Genomic DNA, 27,294 nt, shown 5'->3' on the forward strand with positions numbered 1-27,294 from the left:
TATTATGCAAAACTCACTTTTTGGGTTTGGACTTCCATAAAAAAAAAAAAAAAAAAAAAAAAAATCCATTCATCCGTTTTCTGTAAATCAGTTGAAAAACTTTCTCCAGTACACAGCAGGATTAGTCAGCAGACTTCTTCTGAAGGAGGAATCTGTAACTACTGCCATTATGTAAGAATGTATATTATTCCATATGCAATGATCTATAATGTGACTAAACTTACTCGGTGCTACTGTTTAACAATAAAATATTATATAAAGATATTCTTTTCTAGAACCATACATCCAGATTAAGAGCCATTTCTCCACGTGTTGTAATAAAGTACAAGTGGCTCAGGTCGACAGAAAGCCTCTTTGACATTTCAATTTATTTCATACTGCTAAATTTATGTAAAGTCAATATAAGGCTGCAGATGCTGCACATACGCATTAATAATAGCCTGCATTTGTTTATGGTTTCACTTCAGTAGCGTTTCTGTGAGAATGACATGTTTAAGATCTGTCTGTGACTCCATGTGTTGAAGATGTCGTGAGATTTGACCTCAATCTGCTGCTCTTTATTTCTTGTTTGTAATCTCTCTATTCCTGCCTGACGCTGACTGATGAGGCTATTAGCTTCCTGATCCCGAGGATAAGGTGGGGGGGGCATTTATCATTCGCAGAGGCCAAGGCTGCACTGTCCAGCGTTTATTCATCAAAACTGGATCAAAGCTTCAGAGATGGATTAAGCAGCGCAGGGTCATTTTATTCAGTCATAACGTTGGCCGGTGCAGCCGAGCTGTGGAGGAGCCGCTGAAATAACTTCATTTTAGTGAAAGTTTCAGTCCTGCATCCATATTTTACTCAATTAAACTGGAAATATAGAGGGAAAAAGTATAGAAAATGTACTTGGACATTGCTGTATTTTTTGCACTATAAGACGCACTGGATTATAAAGTGCATTATGCGACACTAGTAAGGAACAGCGGCGTCGCCATGTTTTCCTCCTAATTCCGCAGGTCTTTTCAAGCACTGGGTATTAATCTACACAGATTTCTCTCTTGAAAACTGAAATAAACAATTTATTTACATTATGCTTAGATTTCCAGATTTCCACTAAGGCTGGGTGCAGCAGCAGCATAAGCATTAGCATTAGCCATCCACCCCAGCACCAGGAGGGTGCCACAAGTAAAATACAGTAAATAAACTTTCACAAACACCCATATATAATTCCCACCCATTAGGTGGAACTTTGAAATTCAAGTCAGAAAGCTCAGGATCAGATCTTTGACATCGCTCTCTTACAAGCAAACCCGGGTGCTTGTTATTATGCTTTTTTGTACAAAATTCTTTCTGAAATAAATTTCTTATTTATATAAAAATACACCAGCAGCGAAGACTTATTTCTTATTTATCTACCTTTATCTATATGATGTCGCAGCTCAAGATACTACAAGTTTTCAGGTAGACGTTCTCTACCACTCTAAAAAAGTTTGGGCACTCCTGATAATCATAATCATAATTTCATGATTTCCTTTCCTTTATAAATTATTGATTGTTGCCTGGGTATGTAAAAATCCGGGGCTCAGCCCAGTTAATTATACTAGTTTATTAACTGATCAGTTGGATCCGGGTGGAAAACATTTTACAACAATTTAGCTCTCTACCTCTAAGAAAATTTTGTCACATTATAGATCATTGCATCTGGAATAATATAAAGTCTAACATAATGGCAGTGGTTACAGATTCCTCCTTCAGAAGAAGTCTGCTGACTAATCCTGCTTGAACTGTCTGAGGTTGTTTTTTTTAACTGAAACTGACTAAATTGCTTAAAATGATGTTTCTTCAACTATTCTAGTGAATGAAGTTGTACTGGTCAGTAAATGTACTCAATATGATAATATTAGTTCATAGTATCATATATTTTACAGTGTAATTTTAGTAATGCTTGAGAAAAGCGCAGTACATATTAGTATAGATTAGTGCAGATTTACTAAAATAACGCTTAAGTGCGTAAATGACGAAACGTCTGCAATGGAAGCTGTAAAGGTTGATGGAATGGAGACTGGCAGGCTGGTATTGTGCGAGTGCCAGGAAAGCAGCATGGTCTAATTTGATGAAAGTGCACTGCTGCCTTGATGAGTCCAAGGATCAGGAAAAGTGACAGGCAAAAGACGTGTGCCCTACTAGTGATTTGACAGAGTGTCACTTGTACTGTCGCACTGTTGCTTAGTAATAAATGACAGAAAGCCTGGAGAGCTGCTTTTTTCAGGGCTTTTCTAATTGACAGTTTGATGTAGAACCGAGCGGCTCGGCTGGTTAAAGCAGGGTGTTTCTGTTATTTTACCAGCGTGGCTCTGATTGGCTTAGCTGTGGCACTTCTGTTATACAGTGGTGAAAAAGTGAAAATGTTTGGGCACCCCTGATCATTTTCATGATTTTCCTTTCCTTTATAAATCATTGATTGTTTGAATCAGAAATTAATCAGTTAAATACTGATCATGTATACCTTCTTGAGACCCGGCGTCCTCGTATGGGGACACTACATCATTTGTAAAAAATGTTTACCCTTTGGCCTCATACAGAGACAATTACATTAAAGCTCACCTTCCGTCGTTTTTTCTTTCATTTTAAAATGTCTAGTTGTGGTCTCTAGTATGAATGAATGACATGTGAGCCGTTTTTGTAAAAAAAAAGTGCTCAGGTGTCTCTGTATAGCTCTTTTTTAACGGACTGTTTTAGGGGTGTGTCCAAAATGACCGGATTCCAGCTTTGCTCATGAATATTCATACATGCAAACAGAATGCAAATATCTCTCCTCTGATTGGCTAGGAGCACTGCGACGCCCCTCCACCGCTCTGCCGCTCACTGCCTCCCACCTCCTAACTGATGAGCGGTGATGTTGCGTCGCTTCAGCTCCGCCTCTGGGAGTTTCTCGAGCCAAGGTGGGCTGGTCTGTGAGTTTCTGCCTACGTAGGCAGAAAGATAATTCAAAATTCACCCGTTTTTCGGAGGGGGGGAGGGGGGATTTCTTTGCTTAGCTCCTGCAGACAATGGGGGCTGCAAAACAGTTTAATGTGCAGGTGTACACATTCAACTCGGAGAGACCTACTGTATTCCACAAAAAACAAGAAAAATCGGATTTTCGCGGAAGGTGACCTTTAAGTACCATGTAGCATCTAGTGGTCACATGACACAATAATATACTAAAATGATTCAAAACAAGGTCACAGGAATCCCCGTCAAAAGTTTCTACAGTTAGTACAGATAGAAACATGGGCCATGCTCAAATTCTAATCAAAGCTAAAATGTTGTTTTTGGACTGATTGTGTTCTTCTGATCCGAAATGGAAAGGATAACTCTCACATTGTGCAAAGTTAAGTTTTTATACTTTTAGGTCATACTAATCCAAAATAGCTAGAAGAAATTAAAAATGCACGCCAAGAAAATGCCTGGGTCTCCGGAGGATTGTATCATATAGCAGATGAACACAGTGATATTTGAGAAGTGAAATGAAGTTTATAGGATTTACAGAAAGTGTGCAATAATTATTTATTTACTAAATTAATTACAAATTTGATCACCCCAACAAAAAAAAACAAAAAAAAACAATATACATCAATATTTAGTATTAGATTCTCCTTTTGCAGAAATACTAGCCTCTAAAAGCTTCCTATAGCTTCCAATCAGAGTCTGGCTTAAGCAGGTTGAAGGTATTTTGGCTCATTCTTCTTTACAAAACATCTAATCATCTCCAGTTCAGTCAGGTTAGATGGTTTCTGAGTTTCTGATCATGAACAGTCTTTACGCTTTAAATCACACCACAGATTATCAATAATATTCAGGTCTGAGGACTGAGATGATCTGAGATGATCATTCCAGAACGTTGTACTTCGTTGTTCCTCTGCATGAACGCTTTAGTGCTTTAGTAGATTTTGAGCAGAGTTTAGTGTTTAGTGTTTAGTGTTTAGGGTCATTGTCTTGTTGAAGTACCCAGCCCTTCCAGCGCTTCAACTTCTTGAACTTTTTCTCCTGATTCTTCAACATTGTTCTGAAGAATCTGCTGATATTGACTGGAATCCATGAGACCCTCAACTTTAACACGATTCCCAGTACCTGCACTGGTCCCACAGCCCCACAGCATGATGGAACCACCACCATTAGATTTCAGTCAGTGTTTGTGTTGAAATGCTATGTTCTTTTTTTGTCCTCCATGCATAAATAACCGCCTTTAAAATAACCCTAAATAAATTTTAGCTTCATCAGTCCACAGACAGCATCTTATTCCTCAGACCCGTCTCTGCAGAGCTTTTCTAACTGCGTGAATGCTTGCTGCAGGTGAAATTGAAAGGGTACGTTGCTAAGAAACCACGTCCAATTGGAGGAGCCGTATTAACATAAGGAACTTGTCTCCTGCTTCTTTTGTATCCGTGGTGCCGGGTCGTTCCTACCTGGACCGGCTGCCTTTACATAACATCTCATTTACACGCACAGTGGTCTCCTCCACGTGTTCCAGTTCCCGCTAACTCAGTGTGTCCCCATGCTTCTGCTTTCTTCCTCTGTTCCCTCGTTCCCTCATTCCCTCGCTCTCCCGCTCCGCAGCGCTCTGAGTTTATTAATTGGCTGGTAAGTGAAGAGTGAAGATCTATCTGTGTTTGGTGTGCCGAACGTAGAGAGTGTGTGTTATACTCCTCTTTTTTTCTGCAGTGCTCTACTCCCACTCACCTTTGACTGGAAATAACCTGAAATAAATGTAAGCTCATTAAATGTGAATAGAGGCAGGAAGGTGGTAATTGGCAGAGATCATAGATGTGACGTTGTGCCGTGATGTGATGTGCTGTGATGTTGAGAGTGCTGCTGAGTGTGAACTGCTGTGTGTTAAAAGTGCTCTCTAATTAAAAAAAAAATAAAAAATTTAAAAAAGGTTTGGGACAGAATAGAAAAACGCGCATTGATGCACATTAAATGTTCTTATCAATTATTTTGTATTTCATTTCTGCATGTTAAAGAAAATAAAATTTAGTAATAAATGTGAGCGAGTGTGTCAAATGGAAACAGGAGTCTTACTTACTGTAGCTAATCAACCTTACTGAAGCTCAGTGATTACCTGTTCAGCAGAAAAAAGCCAGCTCTCCTGTTTCCATAGCTGTGAATTAGACTAATGTCTAATGTCTTCAGGCTTTACTGATCAAAACAAGCTATAAAATGTATAGAATAAAGCAAGTGTGGGACTTTCTAGAATCTAAAATTGGGTAATAAAACATATACAACATATAAAAAAATGAAGAGAGCACTTCAGTTTCTGAATCAGTTTCTCTGATTTTGCTATTTATAGGTTTATGTTTGAGTAAAATGAACATTGTTGTTTTATTCTATAAACTACAGACAACATTTCTCCCAAATTCCAAATACAAAATATTCTCATTTAGAGCATTTATTTACAGAAAATGTATTTGAGAAATGGCTGAAATAACAACAAAAAAGACTTTAAAATGAAACGTATAAAAGTATAACCCTGCATTGTTTCCAAACTACAGATTGAACAGAGGGTTTCCCTTGAAAATCTCACAAAGCTGAAACTGGCCTTTGAGGTAAGCTGTCAAAATATCATCACACTGTAATTTCTGCTTGTTTTAGCTTTATAACAGAGCTGTCTCTCTCTCTCTGTTTTCTCTCTCTCTCTCTGTCTCTCTCTCTGTCTCTCTCTCTCTCTCTGTATCTCTCTCTCTCTGTATCTCTCTCTGTCTCTCTCTCTCTCTCTCTCTCTCTCTGTTTCTTTCTCTCTCTCTCTCTCTCTCTCTCTCTGTATCTCTCTCTCTCTGTCTCTCTCTCTCTCTCTGTTTCTTTCTCTCTCTCTGTCTCTCTCTCTCTCTCTGTTTTCTCTCTCTCTCTCTCTCTCTGTATCTCTCTCTCTCTCTGTATCTCTCTCTCTCTCTCTCTCTCTCTCTCTCTCTCTCTCTCTCTCTCTCTCTCTCTCTCTGTCTCTCTCTCTCTCTCTCTGTTTTCTCTCTCTCTCTGGCAGGATTATGAAAAGGCTGGCACCCGATCACTCGACCTCCCGCGGTTCAGACAGACCATTAGGAGGTGTTTGGGTCTGCGTGATATCGTAAGTCTGCACACAATCAGTGCAGAGCTGGAATATTTAATCACTATTCGCGCACTGCTTTGTGTGGATTAATGGTGTGAGTGTGTTTGATTAGAGCGTATTGTTTGAGTATGCAGATGAAGATGTTAAACTGTGGGCCGGGTGATGATGATACTGTATCTGCTGTCTCACTCGTCTCACTCGTCTCACTCTGATGTCTCTCTAAATGTCACAGACCGACGCTCAGATTCGCGAGCTCTTCATGAAGATCGATTACTCCGGACAAGGCAGCGTCGAATGGGTATGAATAATACAGAGATTACAGGCAATGAGTCACAAGCAGCACTGTATTTATTGTTAAAGGAATTTTGATATGGCACTGAATGTTCCAGCTATCTCTGGTTATGCAGCTTGCCATCAGCAGTCAGAGCCCCGAGAGAGCACAATTGTCCTTGCTCTCTCTGGGTGGGTACAGCGCAGTAGATGGCGTTTTTTTCTTTCCCCTCAACACTCCTAGTAGGGTGATGTGGATCAGCACAAGGCTGCGTCATTGTGAGCTGATGTATCAGAAATGAGTTTCTTTCATTTTACCAAATTGAAAACCTCTGAAATATAATCAAGAGGAAGATGGATGATCACAAACCATCAAACCACCAAACTGAACTGCTTGAATTTTTGCACCAGGAGTAAAGCAGCATAAAGTTATCCAAAAGCAGTGTGTAAGACTGGTGGAGGAGAACATGATGCCAAGATGCATGAAAAAAACTGTGATTAAAAAACAACCAAATGTATTTCCACCAAATGTTGATTTCTGAACTCTTAAAACTTCACTATCAATATGAAGATATTTAAGCTATTAATGGAAAAAATATGGTTTAGGGTTTAGTGGCTCAACTAAAATGACTAAAATAGCATGATTTAAATCATTAGGATATTATTAAATAAGTAAAGTTCTCTAATCTTATTTGAGAAAGAAGTTATGGTAAATCAACAATGTAGTAACACCAGTGAGAAGGTGGGACAAAAAAACATTAAAGCGTGAAAAAAAAGTGAAAATTTCAATAATTTCCTGTTTTTTAACATAGAAATCCAATATACAAAATCTGCTAAAAAAATAAAATAAAATAAATAAAAGCAGAACTGCATACCAGTAAGTATTAGTACACTTAGTATTAGTGCCATGTTAATGACAAGATACAGTACTTTCTCAAAAAGTAAAGGCCCTGATAACTATATAGGAAAGCATATAGACTTATAGTATATTACATTCAGCATCAGACTGATAACGTAAGAGTATAAATTTAGCTCTACAGAACAGGTGATTTTTTAACAATAGGTTTGACGTGGGTGTAAACTGAGCGTTGGGTCAGGGATCTGCTCTCTCTGGTTATGGATGATACGGTGAAGTTGGATGGTAGGGGATTGTCAACATGATTATAACGACACCAGTGAGACATAATGATTCATATCCGTTCCCCTCAACCTGTAACCAGCCCACACAGCCGTCCTCCCTAAAATAAACCCTGCTCTGTAAATAATACATCCATCCATCCATCCATCCATCAATCAATCCAGCCGTCTTTTATCTCTGCCCTCCTGGTCAGACCTGCGATGACCCGGAGCAAGGCTGGACAAGACTGTGTGAAAAAAAATACAGCTAAACAATATATTTTACACAACGTTATAAAATACAGTATATGAGGAAAAAAGTATTGGTGCACCTGCTTATTCTTTGTTTCTTCTGAAATCAAGAGTATTAAAACTAATTTATCTTGCTTTTGTTGGAGTAATTGTCTCTACTATTCAAGAAAACGTTTTTCTAGGTCTTTAAAGGGCACTAATTCCCCTAATCCCTTTGTGCAAAATTTTTACTAAGCTCAAGTTTGAAAAATGCAAAAAAAATAAATAATAATAAAGCACTGAGTGATGTTTGGGTTTAGGGGCGGGGCAGGAGGGAGAGCTGATTGGGCTGAGCCGTGCTGGGTGATGTATGGGTTTAGTAGATCTAATGTCTACTATTTAAGTGTACCTAAAACACAGTTTTATTTACTCTATTTAGTTGAGTTGCACTGACTTTACATAGTACAGTAACATTAACGTTAAAGAAGCACTTATCCTTAAACCATTTCCAGTAATTGCTAAAATGTGTTCATTATCAAATAATGAAACATACCAGTACTGCTTAAACGTTTTTTTATAAACCTGTCCTAACCTTTAAAAACCTTTTAAAAGAGCTGTATATATATTTTATATTTTTTATTTATATTTATAAAGTTTTAAGAGTTCAGAAATAATCAATATTTGGTGGAATAACCCTGATGGTTTTTAATCAAAGTTTTTTTTTTTTTTTATGCATCTTGGCATCATGTTCTCCTCCACCAGTCTTACACACTGCTTTTGGATAACTTTATGCTGCTTTACTCCTGGTGCACAAATTCAAGCAGTTCAGTTTGGTGGTTTGATGGTTTGTGATCATCCATCTTCCTCTTGATTATATTCCAGAGGTTTTCAATTTGGTAAAATCAAAGAAACTCATCATTTTTAAGTGGTATCTAATTATTTATTAATGCAGGATGAGTTCTGCACGTATATGCAGCTGGAGTACACAGAAAAGGAGGAGCTGGTGGTCCGCAGTAAGCAGGTGGCCTTCGCTTTACCAGCTACTATGAAGCCTCTGAGTCACGGAGAGCCCATCCTGAAAATCCATCAAATCTCTGATGGGATGATCGTGACCCTCAAAGAAGACGGAGCGGTCAGCTACTGGAGCTCCACACTTCAGCTGAGGAAGAGCAAAAGCGTGTTTGTGAGTAAAAAACTAAAAAAAAAACTCGACCCAGTCCACTGAGACTCCAGATGGTGCACTTTTCTGTACTTAAGTGTCTCCTGAAGGGTTTCAGATAAAATAGGTGATGTTCAGAGTGAGATGGGAGTATGCTGGTTGAAAAAGCAGTAGCTGAATGAAATACACTCAAGAAAAATTCACTTAACAGGGTTCATAAAGTCATGGAAATTGAAAATAGCAATTGCCAGGCCTGGATAAGATTTGGAAAAATAAAAAGTCATTGAAATTTGCTCTACAAAGCTATACACAGTAGATTGTGTGTCAGATTCATTTTAGGTCTACTATAATCCATTTCGATTATAGTTTAGTTAATTTTTGGTTTAATGTCCATGTCTGCACTGTTTTAAAAACTGTATAGTCATGAAAATTTGCTTTAAAAGCATGGAAAAGAATGTATTGGTTAAAATGTGTATGAACCCTGCTTAAACAATTACAATTTGCAGCCACAAAGCATGCTACACAATGGTGTACAATAGTATTGTTTGTTAAATGCATAGTTAACTGGAATGCTCAATAACAGCACAAACAGCTAGCCAACAAAATTAAAGGAGAACTCTGTTGTAAAATGTACTTTTGTTGTAGTAAAACATGATAAAAAGTTCTTATCTTTGATGAATAGCACACCTACACTCTCCCACAGCGTTCAGAGATCCAGAAATTTTAACAGATTATCCAACAAACACCCTTCAGACTGGGTGATACGGGTGATAATTTACCCGGAGTCTATGTATATATATGTCTATGTCATTATCAGTACAGTAATGGTGGCGCTCAGAGCTGAAGCTAGTAGTGTTATGGGATGTAAACACTGTTTTTTAATAAGCTTCTTAAAATTCTTCTTATTATTTTACTTTTTATTTTGTCAAGCACGAAAGACCCATCGGACGAAAGGCAAAGTGGGCCACTGACCTCGTCACCATGCCGCAGTACAACAAGCTGATCATTGGAACAGGGTAAGTGAATCAACATGTTCAGCATTAGGAGGCACGCAGTTCCAGTAATTAACTCTTGATGAGTTCAGCACAGCTGTTAACTGAAAGCCTGAATTCCAGGTGACTCTACCTCATAAAGCTGACTGAGAAAATCCAGCAGAGATGTTCAAAACATGTCATGTGCATTTGTTCGAAATTAAAATCACTGAGAAACTCTGGTCATAATTACAATAAATTACATTGAGAGACATTTTTTTGGGTTCCATCACTGACTCTGATGGGGTCCATCACTGATATCCATACATGGGGCCAAAATAAAGGAAACCATGGATGAAACTTTCTGGTTTTTAGTTGGGCTCCTCATACAGGCCCACATTGACATGCTATATTTTTCTTGTCTTTCAGGGACAGAGAAATCCAGCTGTATGAGCTTTCCTCTCTGGAGCCTCACTGTCAGATAAACTCTCTGGAAACTGTACCTCTGAAATTGGATTACTGGTGAGTTCTCTCTTTCAGAACCGAAGACATTAAATAATCTGCCTGAAAGGACACAGGGTTATTAAAGCAGCTCTGAACTCTTCTCTTTAAAGGATGTAACATATACGTTGAAATATAGAGTTATATATCATTCAGAAGCAATCGAACGACAGGAGTGAAACTTGAAGGTACGTTTCTTGTGGTGTCAAACTGGCATCTAAATGGCAGTAACCCCGCTTTTGTCTTGGTGGAGATCAATAACCAACAAATCTATGTGTGGAGGCATCTTTGGTCTTCATTACAGGCACTTTAACCCTTTCAGAACCTGCATCCATTACAATGCACATCATGTATTTACTTTATTTTTAAATGTTTTGCTTCACGTAACACTATTTGAGAGCTGTGGTCCATCAGAATAGACCATGAACCAGCCAATGAACACGTTTGTAAACCAATAAAACAGAAGCTTGACCCCGCCCACTTCACTGAAAAAACAGTAGTACTAATTTCATGTGATTTAGGGCACTTTTGAAACTGTTCAGAGATGGTTTATGAAACGAATTTTAAATAATACGCACAGGCTTCCAATGCAATGGATTAATTTGAGTTCAGAAATCAATATTTGGAGGAATAACCCTGATGGATTTTAATCACAGTTTTAATTTCATGCATCTTGGCATCATGTTCTCCTCCACCAGTCTTACACACTGCTTTTGGATAACTTTATGCTGCTTTACTCCTGGTGCAAAACTTTATTCAAGCAGTTCAGTTTGGTGGTTTGATGGTTTGTGATCATCCATCTTACTCTTGATTATATTCCAGAGGTTTTCAATTTGGTCAAATCAAAGAAACTCATCATTTTTAAGTGGTATCCTATTTTTTTCCAGAGCTGTACATTTCCTCAGGTTATCTTTGTCTGATATTAAAGTTAGTTTGATAATCTGAAAAATATTAGTATGACAAAAAATCTAAAGTAGACAAAGTATATATGAGGGGAAATGATAACAGAAAATTGATAAACAGTTATTTATTGTATGATTTTACTGTAAAAATATAGCAGTTTGGTTTGGTTTCATCCAGGTAATTTCTCCAGTCTAATATCGTGTTCTTCTCTCCACAGTTATACAGGCCCTGATGAGTGTGCTGTGGTGTACGGTGATGCTCAGGTAAGCTCAGGAACAGCGTCTGGCTATTGATTCCTACAGATAGAACAGCAGAATGGTGTTTATGGCGTTCGTCTGATTAATTATGAGGCTTTGGCTTCCCAGGGCTGTGTGAGTATCATACTAATGACATCGGTGGGAGAGACGCTGAGGTAAACAAGCTTTTTAATAACTCTCATTTCCTCCAAAAGCTGAATTACTGAAGGACGTCATGCGTGCACAGTATTTATTTTAATAAATGAATATGTGAGATTGAATGCTGACACAGTTCACTGGAGAAATACTACATGCATGGGTTCATGTTGTGGAAAATATTACATGGTAAGCAGTACGCTCAACCCTTTCTTATTGTCTGTGTGCTTTGGATTAGAATTAGAATTCATAACCTGGTATGCTAATATCCCAGCAGTCTATCTGCAGTGTATATTTATTAGAGGTGTGCCAAAAAATCGATTCACATAAGAATCTTGATTCTCATTTACTACGATTCAGAATCGATTTAAAATGTCCCAAAATCGATTCTGAGGGGCGGGTTTTAGACTGATTTTGGGCTGGGTATTTTTGTTGGACCTGGCAACCCTGGGGATAGCGCTTGTCCTTTCAAACGGAGATCTTCCAGACACACACAGAGCGTAGGTGTTTGAGAATCACCGGTAAGATGGCAGAACAAGCACTATATTACATTAGATTAACGTGTAGTTTCAATGTTTTATGGCAGAATGCTTCATAACAAGCATAAAAAAGATCGCTAGTAGTTAGTTTCAGTAACTGTTAGCTAGCTAACTAGCTAACTTTCCAGTTCCACCTTAAATAACGCTACAGGTGGCAGCGGGCTGCAGCATTTAAGGCGGAACGGAAAAATAACAATAAGCTAATCAGAGCTAATTTCAGCTCCTCATCACAGAGGAATTAAGGAATGGACAATATGAATTAATTTCTCCACCTCCTGCCCCCTTTCTGAAGAAATACAACCACCTTAAAGTTAACTAGTTAATCAGCAGCTGCTCCTGAACTTTAGCGCTCCACTGCTATCATCACATCAGCCCAGCAGCGTCACCTACACACCACCGCTAGTAGCCTGGTAATAAAGCAGTGTTATTTATTATTTATTTATTGTTCATTAACGTCATTGTGATATCCCAGTGATTCCTCTGTCACTGAGGACCCACATTCCTGCACATTTTATTGTTTTTGTAACACATTACCTGCTCCAGGACCAGTGTATATTATGGAGGGTTTTTTTTTCAATAAGATTCATAAGCCAGAAGCAGAAATTTTTATAATTCAAATCGTTTTGAATCAAAAATCGATTTTGAATCGAATCGTGGCCCCCAAAATCGGAATCGAATCGAATCGTGAGATAGTAAACGATTCCCACCCCTAATATTTATGTATATGTACATTCTTATATATTTATGTAAAGAGTTCCTCTTGAATTTAAATTGTGAGTTTTAATGAAATGTCATGGTTTTACCAGAAGAGAATCAGAACTGAGTTATACGTTTCGACACAATGATGGACGGAATATGATTAATTCATGTTTTTCTTCAGGGGGTCTGTAAAATATATATAAATATATATTTGTTTATCTTTAGGTTGTGGAAGAAGTTGCCTAAGGTTGAGAATGTGCCGAGCATAAGCATTGACCATGCAGTCCAGTCTCCGAACATCACCTACATTAGATGGAAAGTCCACGAAGACTGGGTCACAAAGGTCAGGTTACTTTTATTTATTTCTTTTTTTTTAACTGGCTAAAAATGAAACTTAAAATTTTAACTTATTCTACTAGTCTTTTGAGTTTTGAGACCAACTCAAACTTTTAAGTTTTGAGGAAAACCACAATCATTTGTGCTAACTAAAAATCTTTCATTCAGATTTGATTCAGAGTTGATTGTTCATATATATAAAACTTCAATTTTTCACTCTGTGTAGAGTTAAGGAATATATCTACACTAATGAGTGTGGAAATGTGGTCTGTAAATTGAGGTGTGTTCAGGTCAATTTCTGCCATGTTTCTATATATTTTGGTGGTGGAAAACAACACAGGAGCGCCACTGACTGATTAAAACCCCGACAACAGTTAACAGTCCAATCCTATAGGTGCGCCCCGCTCTGATACACCCCTACACGTTACACACACACACACACACACAAACACACACACTTTTGACAATTGCAGATTTCCATTTTGTTAAATATATTACCATTACAATTAAGATTTCCAAACATTTCCCAAACATAATAAAAATAAAAATACTGGCCTTTTAGAGGGTTAATAAATCCAATTCTTCTTAACTACTTTAATTGCATAATAATACTAATACATCCAGGTACAGTATATTCCATATAATGTTCTTTTTCCCACTTTTCACAGTCCATTTAATTCCTGATAGATTAAATCACGTCTCGCCTACATGTATTTAACTGCGTCTGTAATATCCGAGCTCATTCCCTGAGCTTAATCCTCCCTGCTACAGTCATTTGTGATGCTCGATTAGACTAGGTTTTTTTTTTTTAGATTTGATTTTTCCGATTTGAAACTCAGATAAAAAAGTAATAAAAAAAAGTCTCTGGCTAAGAATATATTCTGTATTTTATTGGTATTTTTAGCACAGGTCTCTCATAATGTGCTGTCGTTTCAGGTGAAATACTTCCAGAGCATTCCTGCCGTCGTCTCCACGTCGAACCACGAAGCTTCTGCCCTTGTTATCGGTAACGTGTGAAACGAGCCTCTCTCCTGTTGTTCCTTTTCCATCAATTAGCGAAGGCTTTCATAGCGAGTGGGCCGGCAGAGTCTATCAAGGACAGAAGGTCTCTTTGCACTCGGCTGCACGGGGGGGAACAGAAGCAAAATGATCATTATCTCTCTCTTTTTTCCTCATTAAAATCTGAAAATAGTGCGTATCTTCAGTCTACCCTTAGCGGAGAGGTCTGTGTGGCAGGCTAAAGAGGAAAACAGCAATTTATTCAGCATAGTTAATGCCAGTGGAGGGAATCTGTCAAAGCCCTCAATGTAATGAAATTCCAGTTAATCTGATCTGAATAGCGCGCCGTGACCGAAAGCGGGAAGGGGAAAAGAGCTATGAGTCATCTGTCAGTTGGTCCCTCGTGTCTGTGTGTATATATGTGTGTGTATATATGTGTGTGTAAATCTGTAAATCTGCCATTTATGCCTCTAAGCGTGGGTAAAAGGGTGGGGTTAATATTTCAGAGTTTAATTATGCTGACAAAACTGTATATTTATAAGCTCATCATCCAAGAAATGGTTGCAAACTAAGTTGCACCCAGAAGGAAGTGTCCGACTCTAACGCTCTAATGCTGTTCAGAGGAAACCAGAGCTTGCTGGTGTTTAAATCAATCCATTTATACCTCTACAAGTGACATTTTAGTATGCCACCGGCTGCCACACAATCCCAAAGCATGATCCATCCGCCACCATGCTTAACAGTTGGACAGATGTTCTTTTCACGAATGTCTGCACCCATTTTTCTCCACCAAAGTACTGTACCTTAGATCATTCTGTAAAAAAGAAAGCATTGCTTGTTTAGATGCTCCTTTGTGAAACATCTGCTCTGTTAACCTCCCTGTTATGTCGTGTGTTAAACCAACTTATTTTGTCTTCAGTAATGAATCCTGGTTCTGTTTTACTTAATTTGTACAATGTTACTCAAATAATGTATGATACATAATATATTATAATTCCTGAAATGTAAATATTTTTAGTTAAAACACACATTCAAATATTTACATGATCTCAAAGATTTATTTTGTAAACAGACCAAGTCTCGCCGTCTCAACTCATGGATGGCATGTAATACATTATTTTTACTAGTATACTAAAAAGAATGTATTACATGCCGTCCATGTGTTGAGACAGTGTAATATGTGTGTTTTAACTAAAAATATTTACATTTTAGAAATTATAATATATTATGTATCATAAATTATTTGAGTAATATTGTATAAATGAAGTAAAGTTTACTAAAAGAAAGGATTGATTCAGTAAAATAAATGAAGTAAAGTTTACTAAAAGAAAGGATTGATTCATTAAAAATAAATGAAGTAAAGTTTACTAAAAGAAAGGATTGATTCAGTAAAAATAAATTAAGTAAAGTTTACTAAAAGAAAGGATTGATTCAGTAAAAATAAATGAAGTAAAGTTTACTAAAAGAAAGGATTGATTCAGTAAAAATAAATGAAGTAAAGTTTACTAAAAGAAAGGATTGATTCAGTAAAAATAAATGAAGTAAAGTTTACTAAAAGAAAGGATTGATTCATTAAAAATAAATGAAGTAAAGTTTACTAAAAGAAAGGATTGATTCAGTAAAAATAAATGAAGTAAAGTTTACTAAAAGAAAGGATTGATTCAGTAAAATAAATGAAGTAAAGTTTACTAAAAGAAAGGATTGATTCAGTAAAATAAATGAAGTAAAGTTTACTAAAAGAAAGGATTGATTCAGTAAAAATAAATGAAGTAAAGTTTACTAAAAGAAAGGATTGATTCAGTAAAAATAAATGAAGTAAAGTTTACTAAAAGAAAGGATTGATTCAGTAAAAATAAATGAAGTAAAGTTTACTAAAAGAAAGGATTGATTCAGTAAAATAAATGAAGTAAAGTTTACTAAAAGAAAGGATTGATTCAGTAAAAATAAATGAAGTAAAGTTTACTAAAAGAAAGGATTGATTCAGTAAAAATAAATGAAGTAAAGTTTACTAAAAGAAAGGATTGATTTAGTAAAAATAAATGAAGTAAAGTTTACTAAAAGAAAGGATTGACTGAAGTTCAGTTCACTTATTTACTCTACAAAACATTTAAGTCTTAAAACAGAGTTGAAGTTACTTAAATTTATCTGAAATTAAATGTACTAAAAAAAAGCAAATGCAGAAAGTTGCAAAACTTTTTGAAGTGAATTTTACTCGTCATTTTTTCAGTGTGCATTTATTGTAATCTCCAACAAGACAAAATCCAACAATACAACAACTACCCACCAAGTTTCATTCCTGTAAAACTATTTTTTGATGATGAGCGCATCTAGTCATACAAGCTAATAATACACAGAAAATGATGGATATTTCTGGATGTTTATCTAATCCATAATTATATCCTCTAATCTTAAAGGCTGCATACTTCCCTCCACCAACATTGAGCAGCAGATGAGGGAGATTAAGGAGGCGTGCCGCGAGGGAAAGGGGAAAAAGGCAGGATTTGGCGTCAGCAGCCCTCAGCAGAGAGTGGCCTGCGACCAGACTGTCTTCTCCATTTATAAAGGGGTCAAAACCTTCGACTTCTGTACCACACGCAACCTGCTGATCACTGGAGGGATGGACCGGCTGATACGCATGTGGAATCCTTATGTTCCTGGGTGAGATGTTTTATATATTGAATAGAAAGGAGCTATACATTAAATACCGTTGCATTTAGTTTAAATGTTATTTGTAAAAAAAAAAAAAACAGACATTTATTCTGATCATTTTACCACAGTTACTGTAGTTCTGATGCTGCAATGTGATTGGTCATCTAACAAGTCATCTAAAGCAAGTATTGCATGGTAATGGCACTCTGACCAAAGATATTCCAATAATTGTTAAAGATCATTATCCTTCTGTAAATGCCATCCCCTTTTCCTTTTTTTTTTATCATTTCTTATGACATTTTCACCAAACAAACACCAAACAAACACTTACAGACTGTGACTTTAAATCACCAAAATGGAAAAGAGGTAAGCGGTTAAAATCCACAAAAATCTGGGGTACCCAGCGGTTCAGCGGTCTAAATCACTTCCACTATGTTTGTGAAATCGCTGGTTCGAATCCCGTTCATGCAGCTTGCCATCAGTTGCAGGAACCCTGAGAGAGCACAATCAAGTGTATCTCACCTTATATCATCTTATTCCTTTCAGAACAGACTTGCCAATAAACTTATCTAAAGTTTTTTTTTTATAAAAAAGCCCCAATGTTTTTAGTTCTACATTCTGTTACAGACTTCACAGCGAGAATCACACCCAAGGCAATGCTGCTGGATTAGAACAGCAGCATCAGCAGCCTCCCTTCAGTCCTGATCCCCTGCTGTCTCACCATGTTATACATTTTAAAGACAGGAAGACGTGGTTGAATAATAAGAAATGGATGAGAAAAAAACAATTGTACACTTTAGAATGGGCCAAAACCCTTCTGAAACTGACCCTGAAAAGCTTCTCAATGTATCATTTAAAAGTTAAAATAACCTTTTCATTATTTGTTTTTCCCGTTTTCCTTTCTTTTTATTATTTTCACCTACATTGTAGATTAATAGACTGTCACTTTAAATCACCAAAATGGAAAAGAAGTAAGCAGATAAAATCCTCAAAAATAGTGGCCCAGCGCTGCCACTATGATTGGGTGGTCGCTGATTCGAATCCCGGTCATGCAGTTTGCCATCAGCTTTTGGAGCTCCGAGAGAGCACAGTTGTCCTTGCTGTTTCTCTCTGGGTGGGTACAGTACAGTAGATGGCGCTCTCTCTTTCCACTCATCACTCCTCCTAGGGTGATGTGGATCAGCACAAGGCTGCGTCTGTGAGCTGATGTATCAGAACCGAGTCGCTGCGCTTTCCTCCGAGCGTTAGCGGTAGCTGTGATGCTACTCGGCAATGCTACAGCATCAGCAGCAGTTCAAAAAGAGGCGGAGTCTGACTTCACATGTATCGGAGGAGGCGTGTGCTGGTCTTCTTAACCTTCCTGGTGTTGGAGCATCACTAGTGATAGGGGAAATAGCTTCTAGTATAAAGTAGCAGCTGAATAGGTGAGACAATTTGGACAATTGAAAAAAATAGAAATAAAAATTATATTAAGAAATAATAATAAAAAATCTTCAAAAGTCAAACCCAAAAAAGCAAACCCAATAGAAAATGAACTAGTAGACCACTACCTTTTATCAGACACTTGAACAGAATTCTACTTTTTTGACTCTAAAACAGATGAAAATATCAAAATCAGTCTCAGACAGTCGAGCACAGATGTGTCAGACACGACTGCGAAGAAAAGAAAATACAGTAGATGATGTAAACCAGCAGCAAAGCAGTCTTTCAGGTTGAAAGAGTGGAGAGAGGGAGTCACTCATCCGTTCTGAAGAAGGGATGGCAGGTGGAATTCTGAAGCGTCCAGAAATATTGTTTTTGCTCGGATCCAACTGAGCAGCTCAGAACACCGAGGCCTGACCTTTCAGACGGACAACAGCTCAGATCACAGCGTTACAGCGGCCGTGGAGCTTTTCAGAGCCAGAAACTGGAATGTTTTGGCTGACCAGAACCAGAACCTGACCAGAACCCTACTGAGATTTATTTCAGTAAAAAAACTAATCAAAAACAAGCTGAAATTATTGCTTATTACAGAAAAGAAAGGTTTATTTTATTTCATAAACGAAAATAATAATGACATACAGTTGCGATAAAAAGTATGTGAACCCTTTGGGATAACTTTTTTTTTTAATGACCAATTTCTACATAAATTGGTCATTAAATGTGTTCTGATCTTCATCTAGGTCACAACAATAGACAAACACAGTCTGCTTAAACTAAAACCGCACAAACAATGATATATGTTCGCAGCAGACCAACCACATCCAACAGGATTAACTGTGGACGCTGTAAGAGGAAGCTGTCTGAAAGGGATGTTCGGGTGCTAACCCGGATTGTATCCAAAAAACATAAAAACCACGGCTGATCAAATCACGCAGAATTCAATGTGCACCTCAACTCTCCTGTTTCCACCAGAACTGTCCGTCACCACAATCAATTATTGTGCTCTAAAACCTGTAGATGAAGATCAGAACACATTTAAAATCAGAATTACCTATTCATGCAGAAATACAAGTATAATCCCAAAGGGTTCACATACTTTTTCTTGCAACTGTAAATAATAAAGTCAAAGTAAATTGTAAGAAACACTATTTTTTGTATTCACATTTTTTCCCATACTGCCCCAATTTTTTTGTGTGTGATTTTGTATTTTTGTGTTTGTGTTCACCACATCAGAAACCTCATTACAGCCCGAGTTCAATAACCTCCCTATAGCAGCAAAATAAGGTCCTAGCCCATGTTCGTCCTCTCTGTGATCTGGCCAATAGGAAGCCCTTTATCATGTACAATAATGAATGTTCTTGTGCGCAGCTTTCCTCCTGAAAGAGCAGCTCCTGAATGGAAGTAATTATTTTGGGATGACGGGAGCAGCGTTGCTCATTAGCGTCTTGGAGCGGAGTGGGGTCTCTGCGTCTCTCTGTAGTTCAGGGAAACGTTGTGAAAGCGCCGCGCGAATGCCGTGTTCTCATCAGAGACGGTGGTGTATCTGCTGCTCCTCTGCTGATGCTGTAAACAGTGCTGGTGTGTCTCTGATTCACTAATGATCTCCTAATGACAGGAGTCCTACGGGGATTCTGAAAGGTCACTCTGCTCTCATCTTCTACCTCCACATCGCCACAGAGGACGGCCGGGTTTTCTCCGTGTCCACCGACAACAGCGCCAGGGTGAGTTATATACAGTAAAATATAATAAAATATAATAATAATCATAATTATAATAACTGTAATAATAATCACAACATGGTCAGAAACATTAATTTACAACTCATCTCTGAACTACGTGGTCCTCTGGTAATTTTAGTCCTGTCCGGATGCTCATCTCTGAGTTTCGTCTCCTCGCCTCCACTGCCGTGCACCGTAATTACTGTACACTTTGGGCGTGCCACGGTTTCCTCGGAGATCCACGTAAAAAAAAAAAAAAACACAACAGCGAGTGGAGATGGAGGAGCTACTGAACGTCGTGATGATGTTGTGTCCAAGAAAGCCGAGAAAAAAACTCACTGGTCCTCCTGTTTTTTCAATTGCAGTCCAGATTCAGGAGTTTTATGCAGAAGTACATTGAGGGCATCCCTCATTTTCAATGTCAAATTTCATTTACAAATAAAGAGATTGACACGATAAAAAAATAATAATAACTACATTCAATCCTTTTTTTTTAAATAACAATAGATGAAATATAAAAAATAGATAAATATATATAAAAAAAGAAAAAAATTAAGAATTAAAAAAATATATATAATAAAACTTGACAACACAAACAACTGTTAAAATTAAGCTAAAACTAACCTTTACGTAGTAAAATAAAAAAAGAAACAGAATATTTTTTTAAAAATAAATAAAACAAAATAAAACAATCAAAATAATTTAAAAAGCAATAATACAAAACTATAAAAATGTAAAAAAAAAAAAAAGAAAAATGAATCAGAAGATGTGTGTTCAAATTTTTTACTTTTGACTGGTTTTGATACTGAAGTGACTTAATTAGTCAAAGTTTGTGAAATTTATGACTCCTGTTTTTATGGATGTTTACTTTTTTGTATATGGGAGCTCAAACGAACACATACACATAGACTGATGAAGTGCTAGAGAAGGTTTTTTAGAACTTGCTGTGAATAATGATGGTAATTTTGGTTCGGCAGCAGCAGCAGAGGAACTGCAGTGATTCTGCTCTCGGTTGTCACTTTGACGGATCGTCTGTGTTGTTGATAAAGTTTAATATCAAAGAAATATTACAGTAAAACCGAAGATCTGAAAGTGGAAAATGTTTGTGTCTGTTTTTCTTCAGATTTGGGACATTCAGGACCAGAGCTGCCTGTTTGCTGCCCATCCTAAAGCCAGTTTCCTGCGCGGTGAACTGACCGCCTGCCTGTACTCACCAGCAGTGAAGGGTCTCTACATCTCCACCGATTCACTCGCTCTGCTCTCACTCAAAACCAAGTAAGAGAGCAACTTAAAAATGATGAGTTTCTTTGATTTTACCAAATTAAAAACCTCTGGAATATAATCAAGAGGAAGATGGATGATCTCAAACCATCAAACCACCAAACTGAACTGCTTGATTTTTTGCACCAAGCAGCATAAAGTTATCCAAAAGCAGTGTGTAAGACTGGTGGAGGGGAACATGATGCCAAGATGCATAAAAACTTTGATTAAAAACGAGGGTTATTCCACCAAATATTGATTTCTGAACTCTTAAAAATTATTTGAGGTCTGAAAGCACTGTGTAAAATGTACTTTTGTTGTAGTAAAACATGATATAAAGTTCTTACTTTGATGAATAGCACACCTCCGTTCTCCCACAGCGTTCAGAGATCCAGAAATTTTAACAGTTTGTTCAAAAACACCCTTCAGACTGGGTGATACGGGGCATAATTTACCCTGATAAATCACTTTTTACACCGTTATCCAGCTCAAAGTAGCTCCACACCTCCTTACTAGAATCCGGAGAGCCCTGACATTTAAAATGAGGCATTAATAACTTAAAAAGTGCGCAAGAAGCTTATTAAAAACACTGTTTACATCCTATAACACTACTAGCTTCAGCTCCGAGCACCGCCATCACTGTACTGATAATATCATAGACATATATATACATAGACGCTGCATAGCCTGCCTCCTGGCACCGGCTGCTATGCTATGCGAAGTCTTTGTATATATATGTCTATGTTATTATCAGTACAGTAGTGGCGGCGCTCGGAGCTGAAGCTAGTAGTGTTATAGGATGTAAACAGTGTTGTTTTTTTTTCTTCTGCACTTTTTTCAAAAGTTATTAATGCCTCCGTTTTAAATGTCAGGGCTCTCCAGATTCTGGTAAGGAGGTGTGGAGCTACTTTGAGCTGGATAACGGTGTAAAAAGTGATTTATCAGGGTAAATTATGCCCCGTATCACTCAGTCTGAAGGGTGTTTTCGAACAAACTGTTAAATTTTTTTATCATGTTTTACTACAGAAAAAGTCAATTTAACACGTTTAAAGCTACTTTAAAGCTGAGTATCTAATGCATTACACTGTTAAATGCATTAAACAAGTGTTAAATGAGTATTTCTGACTGTTTCTTCAGAATATTTACTCCATCCTTCAGGGTAATATTTATTCTGACTCGGCTGAACTGTGGAGGAGTTAAAGCAGCACAAGTGATGTTTTCCTGTAATTTTCTCACATGTTTTCTCCCTGCGCCCCAGAGCCGAGCCGCAGGGCTCCTACACCACGTCCCACAAGGAGGCGGTGCTGTGCTGCGGGTACAGCGCCGGGTTTCGGCAGGTGGTGAGCTGCAGCGAAGGCTCGGTGAGTGCAAGCCTTTGAACAGCGTCCGTCACAAAGCTCGCGCCGCTCTGGGGACGCAGATAAAGTGCCGCCATCCGCTCGGCGAGAGCGCTTTGATGCTGACTCCTGGACCTCTGCCGCGTGTGGCCCCGCATCCCATTAATACGCATCTGTTTCTGTGGTGTAGAAACCCCATAATGCTGTTTAAAACCAGGCCTGAGGAGAAGTTAAAACACCAGCACATCCCTCACACTGACCTTTACCCAAACCCAACTTTAATTGAGCAGCTTGAGTTCGATAAAAATCAAAATTTTGAGGACAAAATAGATCTCTAGCCTTAAACAAGACCTTTAGTCTAAACTTTCTGGTTTCAGATGGTCTAAGCTGGTCTTTAATGGTCAGTGGTGTTGAAAATCCAGTTATCAAGGTGATAATGTACCCTGTACTGGTAAGCTAGCTAGTTAACCAGCTCTTTACCAGAAGCAGCTTGGTCATGCTGGTGGTCATTAGGGCTAGGTATCAAAATTTGATATCAAAAAGGCACCAGTTGAAATGTCTCAGTACTACTGAGTACCGTAAGGTCTAAAAAAAAATGTGATGCATGTTTTTGATCTTTTGCATGAAATGCGCATAAAAGCGGCAAACTCAAGGGTGCATGCAGCGACGCAAAAACAGCTGCAACGTCTCCCTGGTGCACAAAAAGCAGAGAGCACACACAGACACGCAGATCATTTAAATTGGTCACACACAGCCGCTGTGCTGAATTTTTTTAGGTGCTTGTACAGTCTCTCTCTCTCTCTCTCTCGCTTGCGCTCACTTTCTCGCTCTGTCTCTAAACCACTCGCACTCTCCCACTCGTGCCATCTTCCTCTCTCTCTCTCTCTCTCTCTCTACTCTGAGATATTATAATACAGTATAAAATGATCTAGTCTGCCAGACCTAAACCACACTATACTATTATTACTGTTCCCTCACAATAATACTGGGAAATTCCAGCATTAAAATAATTATCATGATTTTAAATCATTTTTAAGTGATTGACACCACTGATATTATGTAATTTCAACCTTTTTTAATCTAATGCAGACATTTCTTAAAAATATTTGTAGTTTAAGCAGTTAAAGTAATGCTGTTTTTTTGTTTTTTTTTCGTAATAAAGCGCCACAATCAGGCTCATTGTTTGTTTTTCTTCCAACAATATCCAAAAGTGTGGTAGTCTCTCCTAAAGACAGTATGAGAATGAGGTAATTTTCATCATTTTTTGTATTTTTTAGTTACAATTTAGAAAAAGGTATCAGAAATGAAATGTCCCACTCTATCACTCTTCACTCTAACTCCCATAATTCACAGAACCGTTCCCCGTTGGCCTGCTAGCTAGTGTTTAACCTCACTCACAAGATAGCACCTCACAACGTATGCAGGTGTGTTCGTTCAGATGTCCACAGGTGCTGGAGAGTTTTTGGAACCTGTTAATTATTTTAGATCTATATCAGTTAAGTTAGTATATAATTGTGTGAACAGTATAAAAGTTGTGATGACTCATATTTCCTCTCATAAACAGTAGATTAACTCATGGATTGATTTATTTCAGGTGATTAAAGTCTGGGACGTGGACACAGGAAATGAAATGTTCGAGTTTGGAGGTGCTCATGGACTTTCAGCCGTTACCTGCATGACCTTTGACCCGAAAGGAAGGAGGTATGATTGGATATCGAGGCTGTTTGAGTTTCGTATTAGACATATTAACCCTTTCAGACCTGAATTACGATGTTTTCGGTCTATAATGCACCAAAAAATGAAATACTACTATCCTGATATGAACTAAATTAACTATTATTATTCCTCAACATGATAAAAACTTTAGCAAACATTAGCTTGTATTACCCAAGTTTTTTTTTTGTCCAGTGCAGTGGGCGGAGCTAAGCTACTGTTTCATTGGCTGGTTTATGATCAATTCTGATACGACAGTTATTCTCATTTAGTGTTCTGTACAACAAAACAATTGGAAAACGAAACTGCATGATTTTTATTGTAATTAACTAATTAAGCTTAATTTAACTTTACATTCTTTCTTTCTTTCTTTCTTTTCTTTGTTCTTTCTTTTTTCTTCTTTTCTTTCTTTTTTTCTTTGTCTTTCTTTTCTTCTTTTCTTTCTTTTTCTTTCTTTTTCTCTTTCTAAAGGCTGGTAACAGGAGGGAGAGACGGCTGCTTGAGGATCTGGAACTTTAATAACGGGCACTGTCTGAAGACGCTCAGTCGAGGTGTGGTAGGTTTTCTGCTGGATTTATTTGGGCGCTGCAGTTTGGTGTTAATCTGACGCAGGCTGTGTTTCTCTGCAGAGGGTGAGGGATATGGGGTGATCTGTAACTGCAGCTCCATCTGCAAAACAACTGAGAAACACTGGAGATTTATAAATACAGAACTCTGCAGAGCTCAGCCTGTCTCTCTGTAGCCTGTAGAATAAATACATACCGGTACCGGCCTACATTAACATCGCCTACATTAACATCGCCTACATTAACATCGCCTGCTTTAACGCTTTAACATTGACAGCTCTAATGAATACAAAGTCCAGTTGTGATATGTAATATATAAAGCCCATGTTTTTAATGGTGGAGAACATCCTTTCAGGCTTTTAAATGAATGTACAGTAGCCATAAAGGTTTTCAGCCCTTCGGATGCTTTCTACTTTAATTGCTTTTAGAAATTAAATCATGGTCAATAAACTTAAGGGGATGTTCAGTGATGTGGATTTTATTTTGTATCCATCCTCTGAATTATACTCTTTAATATGCTTTTCTCTGAGGTGTGTGTGCTTTATAATAGAAACCTTATAATGTAAAACTAATGCCACATCGATATACACTGGCGGTTCTAGGGGTAGGACCACAGGGTCCTGTTATTTAATTTATCTATGTACAGTAAAAATGCATTTAAAATTTGGAAAGGAAATTTTTGGCACACAATTAACTCCATAAAAATGTCCTTACCAATTTTACACAAAAGTATAAAATCTGCAATCAAAATATAAAAGCAAAAAAATGTCCCAAAAATCAACAATGCGCCTTATAATCCGGTGCACCTTACGTATGCATGATCTGCATGAGATGGAGTATTGCAAGACTCCATTAGGAACCTCTACAACTCCATTCTGAGATGTTGGGCATGTTACATTATACATGCAATATGTAAAAAATTCTACGAATGTTTATTTTCTGGTCTATTTTCATACACAAGGTGCACCGGATATAAGGCACATTTTAACAGCAATAGTAAGGACCATGTGTGTTGCCATGATTTCCTTCTAATTCAGCAGAAAACTGTTTATTTTTAAGAGTAAAGCGGTTTATTGTTTATTTAGAGTAATCTTAGATTTCCAATATTTTCAACAGCGCGTTTAGCAGCAGCGCTAGCTACAGTTAGCAGAACTTATAGCACTACACTGAGGAACCCAGAGTGTTCCCGTAACCCAGGGCGCTATCAACTAGCGGTCCATTCCACGTAGCTTGTTTTAAGCAGCTAATGCTAATGCTGCTGCTCCAGCCTTAGTGCTGGAGAAACTTCACTGAAAACTCACCCTTATAACTCTGTACTTCAGTGTTAGGGTGTCTTTACTGCTCCTTAATACCTGACTAATTGAATTCATATAAGGATTTATTTTCCTTATAATAAAATTGAAAAAGATCTAAATAGGAGAATACAGTAGTTTTATTAGTCATCCTTTTACAGTATATTTGCAAATTGCATTCGCTAAAGAACCCATAAAGACGGCGCTTTTTCTTAAGGGCATGATTAAAACCGTGAGGGTGAGCACGCTGACCGTTAAGCTTTAATGGTTTTAATGGATTGTTTACTGGGGGCTCTGTACTGTCGTTTACTGAATGGCTCTTGAGGACATTGTTTCCTGTGTTTATAGAGGACGGAGCTCCTGAGATCTGTGACTGCTGCTATCTACAAGTCCATCGGAACACGTGAGATTAATTTTCCTTACAGGAGCTCATTTTATAGGGGGATAATTACTAATATTATTATTGGGTCATTATCAAAAACATAATTTTTATGAGACTTCCGAATAAAAAACATTTTTATTTAGTTTTAGGTATATTTTTATTGCAAATTTAACTCTTGCTACAGATAATTCCTTGCCCACTCCACACTAATATTGAGAGAATGCAATTAGAAAAAGTATGTCAGTCTCTGTTGCACACACTAAAGACTCCAACTCCCAGCATGCACCTACTCCAGACCTCCTGGACTCTGCTGATCATGTGGCGCTTCGGCGTTCTAACTCGCCAGCCTTCTAATCACACACACCTGGTCCTCCTTGTATATATAGCCCCCTGTTACTGTTTCTCATCACCCGGTATTGAATTTAGTTGATTGCCCTTTTGTTTCCGACCCATTTTTGTATTTTTGACTACTCTTTTGCCTAGCCCTTCTCTTTATTGGATATCCCCTGTATTACTGCTTTTACCTGCTCTCTCCCTGGTATATCTCCAGGTATCTCTCAATAAGTTTGATCCATTTATTAATATTATATAAATATATTGTAAGTTTAGTATTTGCGTGTGTCTGTCATGTGCCTGGCCAGCTTTACATATAAATATATACATATGTACAAACATGAATATTCAAATACATGCACAAACATACATGCACAAATACATACACATACACTTACACACATTTAGATAATAATACTAATAAATTTATAATAACAAA

At 37.6% G+C, this 27,294-nt stretch overlaps 1 protein-coding gene across 2 annotated transcripts in view; it reads left to right on the plus strand.

Moving 5' to 3' along the window:
• wdr95 (WD40 repeat domain 95) overlaps nt 1–27,294 on the plus strand; it is a 46,102-nt gene that overhangs the window by 5,553 nt on the left and 13,255 nt on the right. The window contains exons 1-18 of one of the 2 annotated variants that reach the window (XM_049467056.1): nt 3,147–4,732; nt 5,517–5,570; nt 6,002–6,085; nt 6,300–6,365; nt 8,637–8,867; nt 9,774–9,859; nt 10,244–10,336; nt 11,436–11,481; nt 11,584–11,630; nt 13,074–13,191; nt 14,121–14,190; nt 16,598–16,841; nt 19,870–19,975; nt 21,096–21,247; nt 22,491–22,593; nt 24,164–24,270; nt 24,754–24,833; nt 26,489–26,543. In XM_049467056.1, coding sequence (XP_049323013.1) covers nt 6,327–6,365; nt 8,637–8,867; nt 9,774–9,859; nt 10,244–10,336; nt 11,436–11,481; nt 11,584–11,630; nt 13,074–13,191; nt 14,121–14,190; nt 16,598–16,841; nt 19,870–19,975; nt 21,096–21,247; nt 22,491–22,593; nt 24,164–24,270; nt 24,754–24,833; nt 26,489–26,543 — 1,577 coding nt within the window. In that variant the 5' untranslated portion in view covers nt 3,147–4,732; nt 5,517–5,570; nt 6,002–6,085; nt 6,300–6,326. Of the gene's footprint in view, nt 1–3,146; nt 4,733–5,516; nt 5,571–6,001; nt 6,086–6,299; nt 6,366–8,636; nt 8,868–9,773; nt 9,860–10,243; nt 10,337–11,435; nt 11,482–11,583; nt 11,631–13,073; nt 13,192–14,120; nt 14,191–16,597; nt 16,842–19,869; nt 19,976–21,095; nt 21,248–22,490; nt 22,594–24,163; nt 24,271–24,753; nt 24,834–26,488; nt 26,544–27,294 lie in introns of those variants that run through there. The other variant, XM_022668804.2, reaches the window with a different exon arrangement.

This window comes from Astyanax mexicanus, chromosome 18, assembly GCF_023375975.1.
Source record: "Astyanax mexicanus isolate ESR-SI-001 chromosome 18, AstMex3_surface, whole genome shotgun sequence".
Taxonomy (NCBI): domain Eukaryota; kingdom Metazoa; phylum Chordata; class Actinopteri; order Characiformes; family Acestrorhamphidae; genus Astyanax; species Astyanax mexicanus.